This window comes from Chiloscyllium plagiosum, chromosome 9 (assembly GCF_004010195.1).
Source record: "Chiloscyllium plagiosum isolate BGI_BamShark_2017 chromosome 9, ASM401019v2, whole genome shotgun sequence".
NCBI lineage: Eukaryota > Metazoa > Chordata > Chondrichthyes > Orectolobiformes > Hemiscylliidae > Chiloscyllium > Chiloscyllium plagiosum.
In genome coordinates this window covers 47,180,500-47,202,299 of record NC_057718.1, presented here as the reverse complement: position 1 = coordinate 47,202,299, position 21,800 = coordinate 47,180,500, and the positions used below count along the sequence as shown (strand labels likewise).

At 39.9% G+C, this 21,800-nt stretch overlaps 2 protein-coding genes across 6 annotated transcripts in view; one reads left to right on the top strand and one right to left on the bottom strand.

Annotated features, from left to right (window-relative positions):
• The window catches only part of nsl1 (NSL1 component of MIS12 kinetochore complex), a 23,853-nt gene extending 18,577 nt beyond the window's left edge, over window positions 1-5,276 (bottom strand). Inside the window, exons 1-2 of the mRNA XM_043695863.1 lie at window positions 5,031-5,276; window positions 3,771-3,855 (exon numbers count right to left, since the gene is read on the bottom strand). Of these exons, the coding sequence (XP_043551798.1) occupies window positions 3,771-3,855; window positions 5,031-5,150 (205 nt within the window). The 5' untranslated portion in view covers window positions 5,151-5,276. The remainder of the gene's footprint in view (window positions 1-3,770; window positions 3,856-5,030) is intronic.
• Window positions 5,277-5,415: 139 nt separating this feature from the next.
• Window positions 5,416-21,800, top strand: part of LOC122552838 (putative deoxyribonuclease TATDN3) — a 47,421-nt gene continuing 31,036 nt past the window's right edge. For 4 of the 5 annotated variants that reach the window (XM_043695862.1, XM_043695860.1, XM_043695859.1 and 1 more), the window contains exons 1-3: window positions 11,028-11,096; window positions 15,695-15,727; window positions 16,318-16,391. In XM_043695862.1, coding sequence (XP_043551797.1) covers window positions 11,043-11,096; window positions 15,695-15,727; window positions 16,318-16,391 — 161 coding nt within the window. In that variant the 5' untranslated portion in view covers window positions 11,028-11,042. Of the gene's footprint in view, window positions 5,568-11,027; window positions 11,097-15,694; window positions 15,728-16,317; window positions 16,392-21,800 lie in introns of those variants that run through there. The other variant, XM_043695861.1, reaches the window with a different exon arrangement.

Here is a 21,800-nt window from a genome sequence, read left to right as displayed (position 1 = left end):
CTCTAATTCTAACACCTGGCCTGGTTCATTACCCAGAACCAAATCCAGTATGGCCTCACCTCTTGTTGGCCTATCTACATATTGTGTCAGGAAACCCTCCTGCACACATTGGACAAATACTGACCCATCTAACGATGTAGTCCATGTAGTCCTGGATTTTGGAACATGCCAGTCTGCAACATTCGGTCAGGGTCAACTTCTTGTTCTGGAAGACAAACAAGTTTCGGGCAGACTAAAGACTGTCTTTCGCAGAGTTGATGGTACTCCAGACACAGCTGATGTTTGTCTCTGTGCGCGTTCCAAGGAAGAGCTGCAGAGCACAGAGACCTGTATAACAAAGCTGTAGGGACAAACCTTGACACAAACTACTGCATGTCTTTCACCAGACCTCCTTTGCAAAGGCATATTTCGGCAGGAGATGGGTGATAGTCTCTGCCCCCTCAAACTCACCCCTGCCACCATTTTGAGGGCAGCATGCGGCAGCGCAGACAGACCAGACGTACAAAAAGGATCCACCCCACCAACCACTGTATACCATCGCGTCATCCTTCGCCATTTCCGCCACCTACAAACAGACCCCACCACTAGAAATATATTTCCTTCCCCACCCTCATCTGCTTTCCATAAAGACCATTCCCTCTGCAAGGTTTGTAGCTCAGGTTGAGGCTTAGGGTGTAGGTTTGATATCCAGACGTTTCATTACCTGGCTAGGTAACATCATCAGGGGCGACCTCCAAGTGAAGCGAAGCTGTTGTCTCCTGCTTTCTATTTAAATGTTTGTCCTGGATGGGGTTCCTGGGGTTTGTGGTTGTATCATTTCCTGGTTGTCCTACGTAGTGTTTGCGGCAGTCCTTGCATGGAACTTTGTAGATGACATTGGTTTTGTCCATGGGTTGTACTGGGTCTTTTAAGTTTGTTAGTTTTTGTTTGAGAGTGTTGGTGGGTTTGTGTGCTACTAGGATTCCGAGGGGTCTTAGTAGTCTGGCTGTCATTTCTGAAACTTCTTTGATGTATGGTAAGGTGGTTAGCGTTTCTGGCTGTGTTTGGTCTGCTTGTCGTGGTTTGTTCTTGAGGAATCTGCAGTCTGTATCTTTTTTTGTCTCTGGCAAAGGCATGCCAGAGAATTCCTAGAGGCCTGGCACAATGCCATAAACAAACACATAGATCCAGATACCATCTATCAACCCCTCAGGTAATGAAACGGCTGGATATCAAACCTACAGCTCAGTGAGCAAACCTACACCCTAAACCATTCCCTCTGCAACTCCCTTATCCAGGCCCACCACCAACCCAGCCTCCCCTCCTGGCACCTTCCCCTGCCCCCGCAGGAATTGCAAACCCTGTGCCCACACCTTCCCCATCACCTCTGTTCCAGGCCCCAAAGGAGCCGTCTTCATCCACCAAAGTGTCACCTTACAGTATCCATTGCTCATGATGTGGTCTCCTCTACATTGGGGAGACAGGATGCCTACTCACAGAGCGCTTCAGACAAAATCTCCGGGACACCCGCACTAACCAACCCCACTACCCAGTGACCAAACACTTAATTTTCCCTCCCACTCCGTCAAGGACATGCAGGTGCTGGGCTGCCTCTATCGCCACTCCCTAACAACCAAATGCCTGGAGGAAGAACGCCTCATCTTCCGCCTCGGGACCCTTCAACCCACAGCATCAATGTGGATTTCACCAGTTTCACATCCCCTCCCCCACCTTATCCCAGCTCCAATCTTCCAACTCGGCACGCTCTCATGACCTGTCCATCTTCCTTCCCACCTATCCGCTCCACCCTCCTCTCCGACCGATGACTATTACCCCCACCGCCATCTACCTATCGCACTCTCAGCTACCTTTCCCCCAGCCCCATGCCCCCTCATTTATCTCACCACCCCCTCAGCATCCTTCCCAATGAAGGGTTTTTGCCCAAAACATAGATTCTCCTGCTCCTTGGATGCTGCCTGACCTACTGTGCTTTTCCAGCACCACACTCTCGACTCTCACAGGTAATGCTATTCCCACCACCAGCCAAGCAATGATGATGCTATTTGGAAAGTTCTGGTGATGAGGCATTTTGCCAAATGACTGACAGTCTGCTCATGGAGCCACGTGACCGGATCCACCCTCTCCTTTTGCCGCAGAGTCTCAGATGCTACATGCTGACTAATTCCTGATGGGCATGTGGTCAAAGGTGTTTTTCTTAAATTTCTTCACGATACAGAAAGGTTGACTACGCAGCGCATCCTATAACACCAAGGACAGGTAAAACCTCAGTAAATAGTAACACGGTGTGTGCACAGAGGGTCTACACGTAACTTGATGCAATCACACGCAAAGGTGGCCATCAAGTCAAGAGCAACGTTGAGTACGTTTTTGCCCCCCTTATCCAGAGTTTTGTACATGGTGTTCCTGCAAACACAGTCCATCTTAGACATCTAGATGAAGTGGAAGGTAGTTCAAGTGACTGCAACAGCGCAGTTTTGTGGAATGGATCAGATCAGCACCATGTGCAACAAAACAGTGCCTCATATCTGGTGACTCCGCAATGGAGAGGAAGTGGTTGCCAGCTTCCATGTCCACCATCTACATACCTTGCTTGCAGCTGCCTTTGTAGCACAGACATGGGACACTCAGGTTTGCAACACGGTGGCAACTGACTGTACAGCAGGTTTTTGGGTAGAAGTTTATTGTCCAAGTACGTCCTACTTCCTGAGTGTGCTGATCAAATTAGCACTCTATAAATACAACTGAATTGATAACCTTGGCTTGCCAAGTGCCATATATCGGAGACAGCAAAGTTGGGAGCAGTTCAGCCTTTTCTTCTGTCTAACATATTTGTCCAGGTCTCACCACTATGAAGAGTAACAAGCTCCTCCCAACAGAATCTACACTTTGCTTATGCATTTTCACGGAATTCTTCCCTGCCAGATTAACATATCATTTTGTTCAGTGACCTGCTCTTGGAAAGTTTGGTCTCTTGTATGGAAAACGTGTTTACACTACTCGATCAAATTCCATGTCAATCATAATTGCCTCGCGTGCCTTAATGACTACCTTCAAGTTGTCACTCAATTCCATGTACACAGACCTGACAACTTTCTTTTCATTTGTTGTGTTTGCTTGCCTGCCTGTCTTGTGCAATGGATTCCATCTACTTGTTGAGAAGGTACTCAAGTTCCAAGGACACACTAAAACAGATCAACTGTAGCACATAAGCAACTTACTAATTGGAGGCTGCATGGTGTGAGATGGATGGTACCTGACCATGATGGACCCTATTATCATTGTGATAACTCATATCATCCATTCTTTGTGCCAAATAATATCTTAAATTTTATGATTGAGCTTAATAAATAAACATATTTGTGCTGAAGACTGCTGACTTGTGACAATGTTAACCATATATAAAACGTCTGCCCATTTATAGGCAGAGCCCCAATCTGGATGAATATTCTGACAAAAAATGACAGGTGATATATTTCAATGTAACTGAATTCAGTTACAAAGGTCATTCAACCTCCAGGTCTTACTTTATTTATCATATTGGGGTCAGTAAAAATATTTTCAGAACACCATTTCCTCTAAAACCATTTTTCAAGATTTGTTTAGACAAAAGCAACAATGAATTTGCACAGGGGAAATGTAATTGGACTGCTTTAGAAAGTTTTGATTTTTCTGAAAGCGCAACAACTGCCTTAACACATCAATTTGCTCCAAATGTGATTAGTATCTAGAGATTGCAAAGAAAATTGGACTGAATTTATTTAATTCCATACCATATTTGAGCTCATCTTCCTCTGAGACTTCTTGCCATAATAGGCCATTGACAAGGATATTCTCCTGAACAGCAGTCTCAAATATCTGAAAACAGAATTATTATTTACTTTCAAAGTCAATTAAGTTCATTACACAGGATTAGCATTTTTTGATAAAGTTGAGTCCGAATCTCATGCCCACAATGAAGTGCAAATTAGACAGCAACCCAGTGGAGTGTGAGATACTGTGAACTGACAACTTGCTGACTGATACAGTTGGCCCTCAACCAGCTTTTCCCTTCTCCACCCCTCCTCCATTTCCAACCTGAGCAATCCCCGCCTCACCAAAACATCCCTGCCAAAGTCCACAGGCCCATATCTTTCCAAAACCCTCAAAATCTACTCTAAAATCCAAGGCCCATATTCTCCTTTCCTCAAGCACCCAACAACTTCTGACTTCCTCACCTAGTTAATACTCCTGCATTCTATTCTTCATTGCCCTCTCATCTACTACATCGCCTCCCAACAGTGCCCCTCATCTCCTTCTCCACTTCAGCTCACTATCAACCCTCTTCATCTGCTCTCACGAGTACATTTTGTCCCATTCCTCACTTTACCCCTCTCTGGAACCCCCTTAACTCCACTTTTCAACTCTCTAACTCCACCCAACCTCAAACCTTTAGGATCCCCTTCAACTTTCTGGAACTCCCCCCTCTCTCCCTGGAATCTTTTGTTTCTGTGACACCTCTCCCTTCTAACCCCCAAAGAGCCATACGGTGACTCAGTGGTTAGCACTACTGCGTGACAACACCAGGGTCCCAGGTTCAATTCCAGCCTTAGCCGACTTTGTGTGGACTTTGCACGTTCTCCCCGTGTCTACATGGGTTTCTTCCCACAATCTAAAGATGTGTGAGTTAGATGAATTGGCTATGCTAAATTGCCCATAGTGTTAAGGGGTGTGCAGGTTAGGTGCATTAGTCAAGGGTAAATATAGAACTCTTCGCAGGATTGGTGTGGATTTGTTGGGCCAAAGGGCTTGTTTCCACGTTGTAGGGATTCTACCATCTCTAAGTCCAACCTTGTTCCAGCCAAACCCTGGTCTCTTTATTAACCCCTCTCTCTCTACTCACTGCACCCCAGTGACTCTTCTCTCCTCATCTGCACCACCATTCAAGCTATCTGCACTCGCCTACAGCCTTTCCCCCGAGTCCTCTCCCTCTGGGGTGGGGCTCTCTCCCCCTGGAGTGGGGCCCGGGGCCCCCACCTTGCGCCTTCACTCACTTGTTGGGCCTCCTGCGGGAAGTCTTTCAGCCGTTTCCGTAGCGGCTCGGCCAGACGCTCGAGCGCAGCCAAAACCGCGCGCTTCGAGGAGCAACGCACGCGGCCAACCCGGGCCTCCATCCTCCGGGCCACCCCGTTGGGTCGTTCAAATCCTCAAACCGCCGGCTCGCGAGCTCACTTTCCCGCCTCTACCCGCTCAGGTTTGCATCCTGTCTGAAACATCACCCAAAAGTTCCGGTGAGAAACACAACCTCTCATATCAGTTCCGGCCGGCTGATTCATTATTCAACCAGTCTCAAATCACGTACAGAATGCACAATCCCAGTCAGACAGCTTTTATTTTTGTGAAAATTAAATCCAATGGTTTTCTCCAAAACTCATCAGAATATAAAGCACGGGCATTAGGGAAAGACTGCCCAACGTGCTCAGCATAAGGAGCGACGACAAAAACGGAAGTGCGTTAGTTTTTGTACTCCGGGTAAGATGAGTGGGTTCGTCGATTGTCACTGTCACCTTGCAGCGTCGGACTTCCTCACAGTAAGAGCTAAACCTCGGGCACCGAGCTTTTTCACTCGCAGTACTGGCAATGTTTTTTTTAAACCTATTCTCGTTTGTGTGAACAAACTCTACTACCACTGGCTCTGACTCTATGTCAAATATTGTGTTCCCATCAACCAGATAAGTCTTAATTGCTTTTGTTCTGAGTCTGCCACCTAAGGAAATAATTTATTTTCATAATTTCTTCAACTATCTTAAATACATCAACTAAATTATTCCTCAGTATTCACAACAAAGCGAATGCAAGCCGACACAACACTTTTAATCCTGGGAACGCTCCACCTCTTCAGACCAATGTATCCTTCCGGAGGTGCAATGCTCAGAACTAGCTGCGCATTGCGTCTAACCAAAACTTAACTATAAAATCACATCCTTGTGTTCCAGCGGCTGTGAATCCTGCATTTAGATTCCAGAGATTGAGCTTTAAAGTCTAGGTTGTCATCCCAGCACCGTACTGTTGGAGGTGCTTTGTTTTTAGGTGTGATGTTAAATTGAAGCCCCATGTGCTCTCTCAAGTAGATGCCAAGTTCTCTCACAGTTTCAGAAAGAAAGACAGTTATCTCCAGTTTCCTGACAATTATTTGCCTCTCCAGAACATCATATAATAGATTATCAGATCACTGTCACATTGTTGCTTGTGGGAGCTGGTTATGTATATATTAACATTGTATTTCAAACAATGCAACAGTGTTATACTTCAGACATACTTAGAGGCCTCAACAGTTGAAGGGCATCCATTTACGTGGAAGTACTTAAAATTAAAGATGATCAAGAGGTCAGAGGAAGAGAGGGGCTCTGAAGGATAGAGGAGGGAGGGAGAGAAAGTGAGGGCAGAGGAGAATGACATGGGGTTGGAGGGAGAGAGGATGAGGATAGAGACTGGGGAGGGATGGAGGGAGAGACACAGAACCGTAGAGGGAGGAAAGAGGAAGATGGATTTAAGGAAATTACAGGAGGAAGATGAAGACGGAGGATGGAAATGATGGCAATGGATTAGAGCAGGGAGAAGGAGGAAGGTGGAGATTGGCCTGTGGCTTGAGTGTAGGGGGTGTTTTGTGGTAATTCTGAGCTCATCACATGCAGCTCCATCCTCAAGTGAAACAAAAACAAGAGTAAAGCCCCTCACTCCAGTGTGAAGTCCATGCCTTTTAAATCAGTGAACACACATACAGACCAATATCATTATCGATGTATTGAGGGATATGTTTCAGGGATCATGAATTCTGTAAACTCTGTAAATTTCTTTGTGACATCTGCTTAGATTGCTTCCATGTTGTGCAAAAGCTCAATCATAAAATTATAATATTCTAATCCCTTCATGGCCTTTCCCCTTCCTATCTTTGTCATCTCATCTACCAGCAACCTTGTGAAATATCTGCATTTCCCTGCTTGTGATGTATTGCATCTTCAACATCAATCATTGCATCGGTGGCAGCCATACCTTCATTCTTTACCAGTGGAGAAGCAATGGTTTAGTGATATTGCAGGTAAACTATTAATTCAGAAACTCAGCTAATGTTCTGGGGACCCAGGTTTGAATCCTAAATTCATTTTAAGAAAAATATGGAATTAAGAATCCTAAAGAGCATAGGTCGTAAAGGAACCAACAAGAAGGAAGAACATGCTTTACCTCATCCTCATCAGTCTGCTTGCCACAGATGCATCTGTTCATGACTATCAGTAAGAGTGACCACTACACAAACCTGTGGAGACGAAGTCCCACCTTCACAATGAAGTGTTGTCTGGCACTATCACCATGCTAAATGGGACAGACTTTGAACAGATCAAGCAATTCAAGACTGGGTATCCATGAGGTGCTGTAGGCCAGCAACAGCAGCAGAATCATGCACTAGCATAATCTCTAAGCTTATGGCCTGACATTTCCCCCACGCAAAGATTATCATCAAGCCAGAGATCAACACTGGTTCAAGGAAGGTGCAAGAGGGCATGCCAGGAGCAGCATCAGGCATACCTAAAAAGGGGGTGTCAACCTGGTGAAATTACTAAACAGAATAAGCAGCAAGTGATAGACAGAGCTAAGTGACAATGGGTCATGTAAAGTCTGTAGTTCTGCCACATCCAGTTGTGAATGGTGGTGGACAATTAAACAACTCATTGGAGGAGGAAACTCCACAATAATCGGGAGGCTGAGGGGTGACCTTACAGAGGATTATAAAGTCATTAGGGGCATTGATAGAGTGAATAGCCAAGGTATGTATCTCAGGATAGGGGAGTCCAAAACTAGAGGTTTATGGTGAGAGGGGAAAGATTTAAAAAGGATCTGAGGGACAACTGTTTCATGCAGAGGGTGGTGCATATATGGAATGGTCTGCCAGAGAAGCTGGTCGAGGCAGGTACAATTACAACATTTAAAAGATGTCTGGATGGGTACATGAATAGAAAGGGTTTTGAGAGAAATGAGCTAATTGCTGGCAAATGGAACTAGATGATTTTAGGATATCTGGTCGGCGTGGACTAATTGGACCAAAGGCTGCAGGTTTGTTTCCGTGCTTTATAACTCTATGACTCTATATTTAAAGGATTGCAAATATTTCACAGAGTTGCAGAGCTGGAGGACACTGAAAAAGAAGGCCATAAATATATTTGAAAACTAGGATGGTAATTTTAATATTAAGATGTTGTACAATAGGAACCAGTGTAGAGATAATAGGTGAACAAGAGTTGGCATGAGTTCGGACATGAGCAGAAGAATTTTGGATGATCTCTCGTTTAAGAAAGATGGTAGATCAGCAGAACTGCAGTGTAATAGTCAAAGCTAGCATAATATAGGCATGAGTAAAAGTGCCAACAGTAATTGAGCTGAAGCAAGGTGAAATTGGATGATCTTACAGATTGATTACCCTTTGATGCTCTGTAACATTTTCCAAGTAGCTATGCTTGAGCCTAATTTATCTGTGTCTGTTATTTCACCAGCTCACTCAAGATAGAATGAAATAATTTTGTTTATAGGCCTAAAAGTATGCTAAAGGCTATTTGTTGTTCAGTTAAAATCCACCAAACAGGAACACTTTTTCAAATAGCGAATTTTGAGAAAATTTGTAGCTCAGGTTGAGGTTCTGGATGTAGGTTTGCTCGCTGAGCTGGAAGGTTCATTTTCAGACGTTTTGTCACCATACTAGGTGACATCATCAATGAGCTGCCGAATGAAGCACTGGTGGTATGGCCCACTTTCTATTTATGTATTTAGGGTTTCCTTGGGTTGGTTATGTCATTTCCTGTTCTTTTTCTCAGGGGGTGGTAAATGGGATCCAAGTTAATGTGTTTGGTGATGGATTTCTGGTTGGAATGCCATGCTTCTAGGAATTCTCATGAGTCATGTCCTTCCTTATCTATCATGTCTTTCTGTGGCTTGTTGATGAGGAAGGACACCATTTCGACTGGGACAACACATCCATCCTAGGACAGATCAAACAGAGACATGCATGAGAATTCCTAGAAGCATGGCTTTCCAACCAGAACTCTATCAACAAATACATTGAATTGGATTCCATTTACCACCACCTTAGAAAAAGAACAGGAAATGACATCACCATAGGAAATGATGTCACCACAGGAATGACATCACCAATCCAAGGAAACCTAAATACACAAATAGAAAGTGGGCCATGCCACCAGTGCTTCATCCGGAAGCTCACTGATGATGACACCTAATATGGTGATGGAGCGTCTGAAAATGAACCTTCCAGCGCAGCGAGCAAACCTACATCCAGAACTTTTTTCAATCCTCCAGACTCAATAACTTATACAAACCAAACTCTAGATTTTCTGAACAAAGTCTATGCATAACTGACAGCTCCCATATGGGTCAGATCATAGTCACAGTCTAAGAATACGGAGTTGGCCATTTAAGACTGAGACCAAAAGAAATGCCTTCTCCAGAGAGTGGTGAACTTGTGGAATTCTCTATCACAGATAAAAATCACAACACCAGGTTATAGTTCAACAGGCTTATTTGGAAGCACTAGCTTTTGGAGCGCTACTCCTTCTATAACCAGATGTGTGTTTTTAAAATTTGTACACCCCAGTGCAACACCAGCACTTCTGAATCATGTCTGCCACAAATAGTGGTTGAGGCCAAATCATTAAATGTTTTCAAGAAGGAGTTCGATATTGTTCTCAGGGATGAAGAGATCAAAGTGGGAACAGGGTACTGAGTTGGATGATCAGCCAGCATCACATTGAATGGCAGAGCAAGCTCGAATTGTCTATTCCTGCACCTACTTTGTAGTTTCTGTTTGAAAGCTGCATTTGGCCTGCAGGTGGCATCCTAGATGCCAATATCTTTCAAATGCTTCTTTGAAAATCCATGTAGATCTGATCCATTGCATTTCCTTTTTCTATTTCTCCTGTTATGCCTTCAATCAAACAAGAGTCAAACATGACCTACCCTTTGTAAATCTAACTTTTGTTAGATCATGCTATACAAATCTTATGATTTCCTTCTGTATTTCAGGCCCTAGCAGTTTACTAGTAACTAAAGTAAGATCTACAAAGTAGAAAATGCTATTTACCTCAATTCAGTCTCATAGCATCATTTTTTACAGAGAAAGGCTTTTTTCCCAGAATGGAAAGGTCAACTGCAAGCGCGCACAGGTCCAAAGTGAGAGGGGAAAGTCTCAGGGAGAAGTGCAGGGAAAATTTTTCACACAGGTTAGTGAGTGCCTGGAATACACTGCCAGTGGAGATGGTGCAAGAAGGCATTTTAGCAATATTTAGGGCGTATCTTGGTAGACACATGAACTGGAGGCAAACAGAAGGTTAGAAACTGTATATGGGCCATAAGTAACGGGACTAAATAAGGATTAGGAATTGATGCAGGCTTGGTGGGCTGAAGGGCCTGTTCCTGTGCTGGTATTGTATTTGTCTTGAATAATTTCAGTGTCTCTGCTATTTCTTCACATATTCCCTTCATGGTTCTTTGAAATAGGAATCCCAATAATTTAAGTGCACAGGGTTCAAGTAACTTCTTTAATACCATCAATTTGAATAATAAACTGCATTAGCTGGTCTAAACATGCCTTTGCTGCTACTACAATCCCAAAAGCCACTGAATTTGAAAATTGATGCAAAGTATTAATTTGATATCTGCACCATTTCCCCAATTTCTCTGACAAACCTGCTCAATCTCCTAATAGTCCAGATACAACTTAAATATTCTCATACTGGTAATGTATTTATAGAAAGTCTATACTCCTTCCATTTCTTGTTTAAATATTCTCTGGTGTTCATCATTTTATTTGCTATTTTCTCCTATTTAATCTGTGCAAGGTCCCATTTTATTGCACTTCAATTTTTTCAGTTAAATATTCTTGTCTTTAACTTATTTTAGCTTTCCTGTACTTATATTGGATCTATTTATATGGTATCTGCTTCAACACAACCTATTTTAGGTTTTCTATGTTCCCTAGACTATTGTGCAGTATTGGATCAAATATGATTTTCTCTTTCTTCAAAAACTACAGCTGCAAAACCTTTTCAACTAAGAAGGTAATCATTAATATATTGTAAGCAAAAACAGCATAATCTTGTTCCTTATTCAAACTGATATTTGGACAGTACCTGCAATTATGACTACAATATTAGCAATTGATAATTTAGTTTCTCTCCAGATCTCAATCTCCATTACTTTTTGATGGTTTGTATTATTTTCCAAATAGAAATTATTTTCTTGAGCCCAATTTTCTGTATATATCCTCATGCTCCCTTATTGTGAATTTTTTTATTTAATGCTACTACGGTACTTCTGTTTTCTTTATTTCTTCTCTGTCCCTACGAACGATTTTATACTCAGGCATACTTATTTAGATTTAAGCATTCAATATTCTTAGGGTACTTGACAGGTTAGGTGTGGAAAAATCGCTTCCCCTTGTGGGAGAATCGAAGACCACACAGCGTGATCTCAATATAAGGAGTTACAGAGTCATTAAATCTAGTTGCCATTTTAAGTCAGAGATGAGAAGGAATTTCTTCTCGAGGGTAGTGAATATCTGGAATTCTTTATCATAGAGGATTGGAGAGGCTGAGTCACTATTCAGTGCTGTGTTAGAAAAATTTTTAATCAGTAAAGGAATTATGCATTATGAAGAAAAGGCAGGAAAGTAGAGGATTATCAACCATGATCTTTTTGTATGACAAAGCAGACACAAATGAGCTAAGTGGCCCACTTTGCTCTTACGTCTTATTGTCAAATATTCATTCCTGGCCCAGCTGCAGTTGCTGTATTGTGTGTTTTTATTTTAAGCAATAATCTTAAATCCTTAATTTTGTTTCCATATCTGGTGCATATTTACACAAATATTAGCTTGAATCCCTGAATGTTACAATTTTACCTTTCTTCTTTGACTTCACGTTTAGAGATTCTTAAATTATTTTGTCTTCTGTTATTTTTTCTATCTCATGACCTGTACACCTAAAGCTTATCTTGACTTCCAAGCTGTGAATTGCTTCTCAGAGACCGCCTTTCACATTTGTTTTAAAATACAATCTGTACTCATGGCATCAAAGATGTCTGCTGTTTGCGTGGATTAAAAAAAAAGATTTTGGTTAATCTTAACCAAATTGCAGATCATGAAAATCGGAAATAAGAACAAATAACAAAAAGGTGGAAAAATTCAGAAATTTGACAACATGTTTGGAGAGAAACAGTTAACATTCAGGTTGACACTTTTTCATTAAAACTTCAAAAATTAACTCTGTTTGTCTCCACAGGAGCTGCCAATCTGAATTTTTCCAGCCTATTTTACATTTGTTTTACTAAGTATAAGTCCACACTGCCAAACCTGCCATACATTTGAAGCAGCCCTCAATTTGGTGCAAGATTTCCAAAAGTAGTTTAAACAGATCCAGACTTATGTGTTTGGGTACAGGACAAGAAAGGAAATATCTGTGCCCTGAACTGCCCAATATTATGAAATAATCTGTCAATTGTCACCTTCACAAACTGTTAAAAAAAGGATTGTAGCAACATGGATACAAAATTGGCTGAGTGATGGACAACAGATAGTTATAGTTACTGGATGGTATTCGGCTTCGCGCAAGTTTGTGGATGAGTTCCCCAGGAGAAATAATGGAACCCCTTGCTTTTCCTGACATGTATGAATCCAGAGCTATGATGTGGAGGTGCTGGTGTTGGACTAGGTGGACAAGGCCAGAGATCACACAACACCAGGTTATAGTCCAACAGGTTTATTTGAAATCAGAAGCCTTCGGCATGCTGCTCCTTTACCACCTCACCTGTTGAAGAAGCAGCACTCCAAAAGCTTGTGCTTTCAAATAAACCTGTTGGACTATAACTTGGTGTCGTGTGACTTCTGACCTAATCCAGAACTAGACCTCGGTGTACAGCGGACAGAATTGTCTCAGGCACAATTCCCATTTATTCAATTATTTAATTAGTTATTAGCTTAGATTAGCTTGGAAGTAGTATCAAGTCTTTTAGTTTAAAGAACAAAGGAAAATACTTATCAACTACTGAAGGTATAGATGAGAGGATAAACAGCAGCACCTACTTCCTGTTCTGCACCAAATTCCCACCTGCATAAATTTCCTGACTTTAGCACACTTTACAGAGCACTATGTTCCCCAACCATTCTGTGTTTCACATCAGGTACTCTTGAAGGTGACTTCCAATTAGACATAGTCAAAGAGTGTGAATGAATAGTAACCACCTGGATACTAGAGGGAAATGAGAGCCCATGGAGTCATACTCCAGGAAAAGTAAACGCCTTTAAGAAAAGAGGGATAATAATTTGCAGAGAAAATTAGTGAAAGGACAGTCGCCCTTTATTCTGATAAATGTAAAAATAAAATACAAAATTGATACAAAACATTGCAAGCTTGAGTATATATCTTCTGGGGTAATAGACAATGTTCTCAGATAATATTGTGATTGTTTTATATGGATACTTTCTCCTTTGCTTTATCCTGGAGTCTACAAGAATTAAGATAAGCCCTTTTGGTAACTTCACAAACAACTTCAGACAGTAGTGGAGAAACAACTACACAGAATGAAGCACGTTCAGGATTAAGGTTGAAAGAATTTTTTTTCGATGATATGAGCTAGCATGTGGAGCAAAACAGGATGAATGGAGTCAATATGCAGATCAGTTATAACCTAATACAATTGTGGAATTGGTTTGAGGGGCTCTACGTTCATAAATTCCTAATGTTTGAGAAATCTTTTTAGTAAAGGAAATACAACGTGGAAATTCCTTGAATATGTTTCACTAGGAAAGGGATGTCAGAGTGACCTTCATGTCTTATATTGTTCAGAATACAATTGTTTAAAAAATGTGAATTTAATGTTTTAGTTTTATTCAATTGTCTATTCCCTTTTATTTCATTGTACTATTTAATGTCAGATGACATTCAAACTTGGTTTTTTCCATCAATTTATGAATTTGAACATATTTGGATGAAAGTTATTGAAGGAATGAAGCTCCGGGCAAGGCAGCTAGCAAATATGTAAAATCTGAATAAACATTTCCTGCTATATTTAAGGAATCATTTGCCTGATACACGTTGTGTAAATATAAAATTTATTTATTAAAGTATCCTTAATTTATAAGCAAATTATCTATCCACTGACCTATAGTAAATTTTCTTCATCAGATATTATTAACCTAGAATGTATATTCCCAAACAAAATATTTTGCACAACAATATATAAAGAAAAATATCCTTATGTTCATGCTCCCATTAATAAATGAGAAGAGCACTAGGTGGCGGTCTAAATACACCGTTATGCTTCAGTGCCTATGATCACATTATTTCAGACTTTTAAATATACCTTCTACATATTACAGAATCTACAATTTTCTTATAAGAATCTGGGTGTTACCAATCCACCTAGCAACCCATTGTGGATATTGTTCATCCTCTGTGTAAAACATTGTTTTGACATTGTCAGAGATTTGTCAATCGTAGCTCTGAATCGGTCACATCTTGTCCAATTCCCTTGTCACATATGAAATGATTATTTCTGGTTGATTTTATTCATTGAGTACCTTGTTTAGGTCCATTTTTTTTTCTTCAATGTCTGTTTTTAGGTCAAATGGGTTTATTGTTTCAGGAAATGCCTCAAAGCTCTTCATTCTGGAATCGTGTTTTAAATTTGTTGACTTCCTCTGCCTCACAAACATAGTTATTCTATTACTGGACAAGTAATCCAGAGGCCTTAATTAATGACCCAGAGATATGATTTCAAATCCCATCTGGAAGCTAGAGAACTTAAATTCAGTTATTAAATAAATCTGGAGTAACAAGATAGAAAAAGTAATAGTGACTGTAAAACTACTAGATTGTTTTTAAAAACCAAAGCAGAATTTGCTGGGGAAACTCAGCAGGTCAGGCAGCATCTGAGGAGATAAAGCAGAGTTCACATTTCCAGTGACCAGATGTACATTAACTCTACTTTCTCCCCACAGGTGCTAGCAGATCTGTTGCATTTCTCCAACAATTTCTTTTTTTTTGTATTGATCTCTAGCGTCCACAGGTCTTTATTTTTGTTTTGTTTTTAAAAAAATCTGCTTCACTAATTTCATGGAAAGAAATCTTCCACCCTTTCATGCCTTGGTCCATACACGGTTTGCGATCCATGTGATTTATTCTTAACAGTAGAAAATTGTAATTGGCTGGGGTCTTCATCTAATATGGAACTACATATCTATAATATGGTTACATGTAAGCTCAGTTGGAGTCTCAAGGCTATACAGACAGGTTGAGTGCAGACTGGGGGCTGGCAATATGGCTGCATGAGCTATTTTGTGGACTTGACCATGACACCTCTGAGGTATCAGGTTGGCTTTTCTGATGTAAGAATGTCTAGTGTAATAAATTTGAAAGGATGCATGCAGGATACTATACTTTTTCATTCTACATTTGTGTTAGATTGCCTGAAAAGATTCCCAGTTTTCATAATGGTATTCAATACAGGAAAATATACAACATAGCATATACCTAAAGACTGCTGTCATTAATGCCCAATAGTATTTTTAATTTGCATAATTATCTTTGATAAATTTCATTTAAATAAACTCATCATTTGGATATGGATAGTGTTACTAATCTTGTTGTTTTTATTTTAGGATATTGATGCTGTGATAGAACAAGCTAAAAAGGTACAATGTTCATTTATTTCAATTAATTCTCAATAAAGAAAGCACATATAAATGTGCTTCTTTGCACGTAATCATCAAAATACAATTATTTTAAAATTGATATTGTTGGTGTAATGGCTATAAGTACTAGTCGCAAATTTCCTCCAAACCTCTCTGGCAATAAAGTGTAACAATCCTGTTTATACATGCACTTCTGGTGAAATTACATGAGTTTGAGCATTTCTAAACAATTCTACGCTTATGATTTGGCAATCTTTTAAATATCAATTTTACCCAATCTGGACAATATTTTTATATTAGACAGTCTGGTGAGAATGCAATGATGTGTTTCTGACAATGTGTAGTCTAGCTGTTTCACAGAAAACTCAATTAAACAATGCAACAGAATCAGTATCACAACTGACACTCCAGCTAATGTGGAGTATCATGTGACAAGGTGGGTTATCAACTTAGCTTCCATTCCTGATAATGATGTAGCTTTTAGTTAGAGCTGAGCAACTGTGTTTATATTTTGGATTGCACCTTGAACACAAAATGCTATTGCTGATTTGAGTATGATAATCTAGCACAACAATTTTTGATCTTCACAGGCTGGACTTCTAGCTCTTGTGGCAGTAGCAGAGCATTCTGGAGAATTTGAAAGGCTTATAGAACTTTCAGAGAGGTAAGTACACCATATCGTTTGCAGTTATTTGCGAAATATCCAAACTTTTAATTTAATCTGATCTGTTAGTATTAAAAGTATCATGTGTTGTATTATGGACCAGTATAGATTTGGTGGGTCTTTGGTTTTATTCAGATTTGTGCAGAAATAGTTGACTTTAAATGAGATTTAGCAGAGGTATTAACGTCAGCTTTATTATTATTGAGCTAAGAATGGGTAAATAAAATACACTGCAATCTAGCAATTCATAGAAGCAGGAGTAAGTTGTTTAGCCCCCTGAACCTGCCCTACCTTTCAATGAGATCATGGCTGGTCTGCAGCCTATTTCATATGGCCTTTAGCCCATTTCCTTTAATATATTTGCTTCACAAAAAATTATCTATCTCAGATTTAAAATTAAAACTGATCTAGCATCAACTGCCAATTGTGAAAAAGAGTTCCAAGATCTACCACCTTTATTGTGTAGAATTGCTTCCTAATATCTCTCCTGAATGGTGTGGCCCTAATTCGTTTTTAGATTATGGCTCTATTTCTAGAATCTCCAACCAGTGGAAGTAGTTTATCTGCCCTACCTTTTCCAGTTAATATTCAGAAGACTTTGATCAGATCATCTCATATCCTTCTAAATTCTAGAGAAAACAAGCTAATTTACATAATCTTTCCTCATAAGTTAGCCCCTGAAATCCAGGTATCATTCTTGTAAACCTATGTTGTAGTCCTTTCAAGACCAATATATCCTTCCTCAGGTGTGGTGCGCAGATCTGCTCACAGCATTTCAAATGGGCTAACCAGAGTTTTATAAGAAAGTGTGTGTATGGACATTGAATACAGTGTAAGGGTCCCTTAGCTAAGTCGCACATGACATTCACATGAAGAATTGACTCTTCACTGACAAACTAAAGCATTGCACCATCTGTATCCATAAATTTCAATTTGTGTCAGATCCATTTGAAGTGATACTGCTTAAATGGAGGAAGAAAAACCTTTAGTCTGAAACTGTTAAAGTGATAAATGTATCACATAGTGTCAATTTTGTGTTTCTGCAGTTAATAGAAGGCATTCATAATTTTTTTTTCAAAGGACTCAGGCCCTGTACAAAACTAACTACAAATCACCTAATCTGCTCTAAACTCCTGATTTTAAAGAAGAATAGAGTATGGCATGCAACCATTTGGGGAACAGTTACATTCAAAATAAATCATTTGTGCTAATAGTTCATGGTAAATATATACCTTAACCATATGTGAACCATTATTGAATATTACATCTTCAGTGTTGAAAATGCAATGCAATTGAATGCCAAACTCACTGAAATTTGCCCTCCAATGCAACCCTCTCCTTTGCCCAACTTCAGTGATGCTTTCAGCTGTCTACATTTCTTTCCCTCATCTCTCAGTCATGCCTGTCCTCTTTACAATCCAACTAAAAATCCACCCTTTCGTGAAAAGGCTTTTTGGTAGTCCATTCCTTTTTTTTTAGAATTACATCACTGTAAATCACCTTGGGACATTTTCAACTGAAAAGATTCAACATAAGTGCTAGTTGCCCTAGTAATATTTAATTTACTAATCATGAAATATTTGAGTGAAAGCATGCCAATTTAAATTTAAATATTCTCTTTAAAATTCTGCGAAGACTTAAATAAGTGGCAAGTCATATCAACAGGATCAAAATTTCTATTTCAAATCAACTTATGAAACCAGGTCAAGGCCATATCATGCAGTTTAATAATAAGTAACATAAGAGTACCAAAAGAGCAAAATGACTTACTTGATAAAAGGATTGTTACACTATTTCAATTGATGATTCAAGCGTAAAGTGTCTTCTTTTAGAACTGCTTCTTGGCAAGCTCAAATGTTTGAAACAAAGAGCTATTTACAGCAATCTACAAAATCTGGAACCAATTTTATGAGGGAACTATTTAAAGTAGCACATAACTATTTCAAAAGTAATTTTGAAAAAATATCTAACAATATTTCACATATTTTCTGCTTTCTTTCACATTTTCTCCCCCTCTTGAAGGTGCTGACACCTTGAGACGCTAGTCTTTAGGATGTTCTTCCTTGTTTTTGGCAGCTTATTCAAACAGATTCATCAAAAGGTTGAATATTCGAAGCAAACTAGTCACAGCAGCAGTAAACTTCAATTTAAAAATAACTGCTGCATCACTGAAACAAACCATCATAGATATATTATATGTATTGAATGTCTTTTAAAATTTTCATGTTAGTTAACTGCCTCAAATTAATTTGCTAGCTTCTTTGTGATTCCATTGCCATTTCACAGCAGGGTGTCAAATTCCTCACTACAGAATAAAAATTGGATAGTTTCCATTAAGGACAGCTTATCACAATAATTTTTGACATCGAGTTGAAAGTCTATGTTGAATTCCTTATCCTTGCAGTTTCTGGAAGTAGTTACTAGTTAACAATCAGGAGGACAACTGCTAATTTCTACTCTTCTAGAAAAGAGAACATTGGGACTGATCATAGCTGTTGAGGGCAATTGTAGTGTTTTCAATATTAATCGGACTGGGGTGCTTTAAAAAAAACAAATCATGGTTGAATTTTACGTTGGGGAGTAAGGTTCTTGAGTGCTAGCCTCAATGGCTGAACTTGGCCAATTACCCCTGCAACCATTTACAGGTCTTATCCCCTGAATTGGCTGGAGAAAGATCTGCTTTCCTCATTGGAGAGGATGCCCACTTCAGAACTCCAGCCAGTCAAACTCACCAGGAGTACTCTCCACTTCCGGGATAACATTGTGTCCCTCAAAAAGCAATATGAAATCCAGATGAGGTAAAATTTGTCAGGCCCAGGCTTATGGATCCTGGGAATGGGTTTGGGTGATCAGGATCAACATGGTGAGATATACAGGACAAACATGAATTGAGGGAGAAAGTGATTGAAATACTTTGGGGTTGAGGGCCTCCAATGGGCACATGATGAGATGGAAATGCTGATATCAAAAGTTTTTCCTCAATAAAATATGGCTACAACAACAACTGAAAAAGGTCAACACCATCCAGGGTAAACCAGGTCTGATAGTAGCACTTCAATCACTTACACCCCGCCACATTGCCTCACAATAGTGACAATATGTACAATCTATACAAAGCTCCAACAACTCACCAAAGTTCCAGAGACTGGTCTTCCATACCTTTGACCTCTAGCACCTAGAAGGACAATGGTAGCACATGAATGGGAACATCATCACCCTCAAGCTCCCTCCAAGCCAAATGTGATCCTGACTTCTTACTATATTACCAATCCTTTACCATGCTGGGTAAAAGTCCTGGAACTCTTATCCCTAACAGTATTGTGAATGTACCTGTAGCACAGTGAGTGTGCCAAAACCACATGGGGGACTGCAGTGGTTCAATAAGCATTGTCAATCCCACCTTCTCTTGGACAATTAGGGATTAGTAATAACTTCTTACCTAGCCAGTTATGCTCACATCCTGTGAGTAAATTTTTAGAAATATCTAGTATAGGTTTGCCTAAAACTTTGTGCTATGGTTTTCCAGCACCAGCTGACTTCCTCCTGAGGTCCCAGCCCCAATTCGATTCAGTGTGTGCAATATCAAGAATGGCTGAAGGCATTAGATACTGCAACGGCTGCGAACCCTGAAACATTCTGGTGAGAGTACGTATGAATGGGGCTACAGAACTAGCAACTTTCCCATCCAAGTTGTTCCAGTATAGCTGCAAAACTGGCATCTACTCAAAAACGTGGAAATTTGCATAGGTATCTCCTGTGTGCAAACCTCACTAGTTGGAGACATTCTCAGCATAAAGATGTTTGTAGTTATTGGAGGTCAATTGAAGATATTGCTGCAGGAGTTTCTCAAAGTAGTGTCCTGGGGACAACCATCTTCAGTTGCTTCATCAATGACCTTCTTGTCATCATAAGGTCAGAAGTGTAGGATGTTGTTGATCATTGTACAGTGTTTGATTGGCACCCATCCATCACCTTCAATATTCACTACCTTCACTGCTGACACCCAGTGGCAGCAGTATGTCCCATCTGTACAGTGCACTGCAGTAATTCATCAAGCTTCTTCTAACAACAACGCCTTCCAAACCTGTGACCTCTATTACCTGGATGAGCAATTGCAGCAGATGCAGAGCAACACCATCTGAAAGTTTCCCTCCAAGCCCCACACTATTCTAACTTGAAACTATATTACTGTTTCTTCATTTTGGCTGTGTCAACTTTCTAAAATTTCCTTCTGAACACTATTGTGGGACTCTACACCCCAAAAACCACAGCAATTCAAGAAGGCAATTAATCACGTCCTGCTCCAAGGCTATTAAGGATGAGCAATCAATTCAGGGCTAGCCAGTGATGTCCATGTTCCATGAATGAATAGAAAAAGCTTTTCATCATTTTCTGTCTCCCAATATGATGTCTAATAGGTTGCTGTTCGAATTCCCCTCCACCCTGTGTTATCATGAATACCACATTTGGATGTATGTTGTTAAATTAATGGTCTGACCTAATCTCACAGATACGTTTAAATGTCCTTTTATGGTTTCATTGCCTCATAGTTCCTCCCTATCCCAATTATCACCAATCCCACATTTTTATACAAGGCGCCTATCTAATTGTCTCCCCCAATATCACAATTACAGTTAATTATTTTATTGTATTTCAGTCTCATAATTCATCCCACTGTATGTTGTACCCAATTGCATATTTTGTTGTTTGCTCAATTTGCAGAGATAAGTTCTTGTTTGACGATTCTAACCTCCATGCAAACAAGTTGCTGATGCTGATCGATCAGAAATACCAAACCTATATCATCACTGTTAACAAATCCAGTCACTGAATCTAAAAAAAATCTTAATATAATCTAAATGGATACTTGGCCTGGTCAAAGGAGAAAAATTGCTTCTTTGATTTCAGATGAGAAAGAAATTTACTGATGTGGTGAGTCAGGCAGAAGATTTTTGTGATAATCTGGCAGATTTTCCTGCTTGATATAACTTGTGCACACAATTTCATTCCAAATCTTTGATGACGTAAATTCGGACAGAAACAGAACAGTATAATTGAGTGGGTGAAAGCCCTGTGTGGTATGTTTTGAGCTAGAGATCAAAAGCTCTCAGATTTGATTCTTGATTTATGATAAGTCATTGATTTAAACGAGAATGACAGTGAAAGCAGTGTTCCCAGGTTAGAAAGGAAGTATCTAATTCCTGCTGGAAAAGTATACATAAATAAATGTTGGGAGAGGACAGGACCAAACTTAGTTCTGATGCTTCACTTCTAAACCCCATTAATAAATGTTTCATATAAATGGTTTTAATGGGCTCTAAGCAGACTGAACTAATTTTCAAGCAGACTTAAAGGTTTTGAACTAACTTGTGTTTGTGGAAAACAGATTAAATAATGTGGCTCATTGTT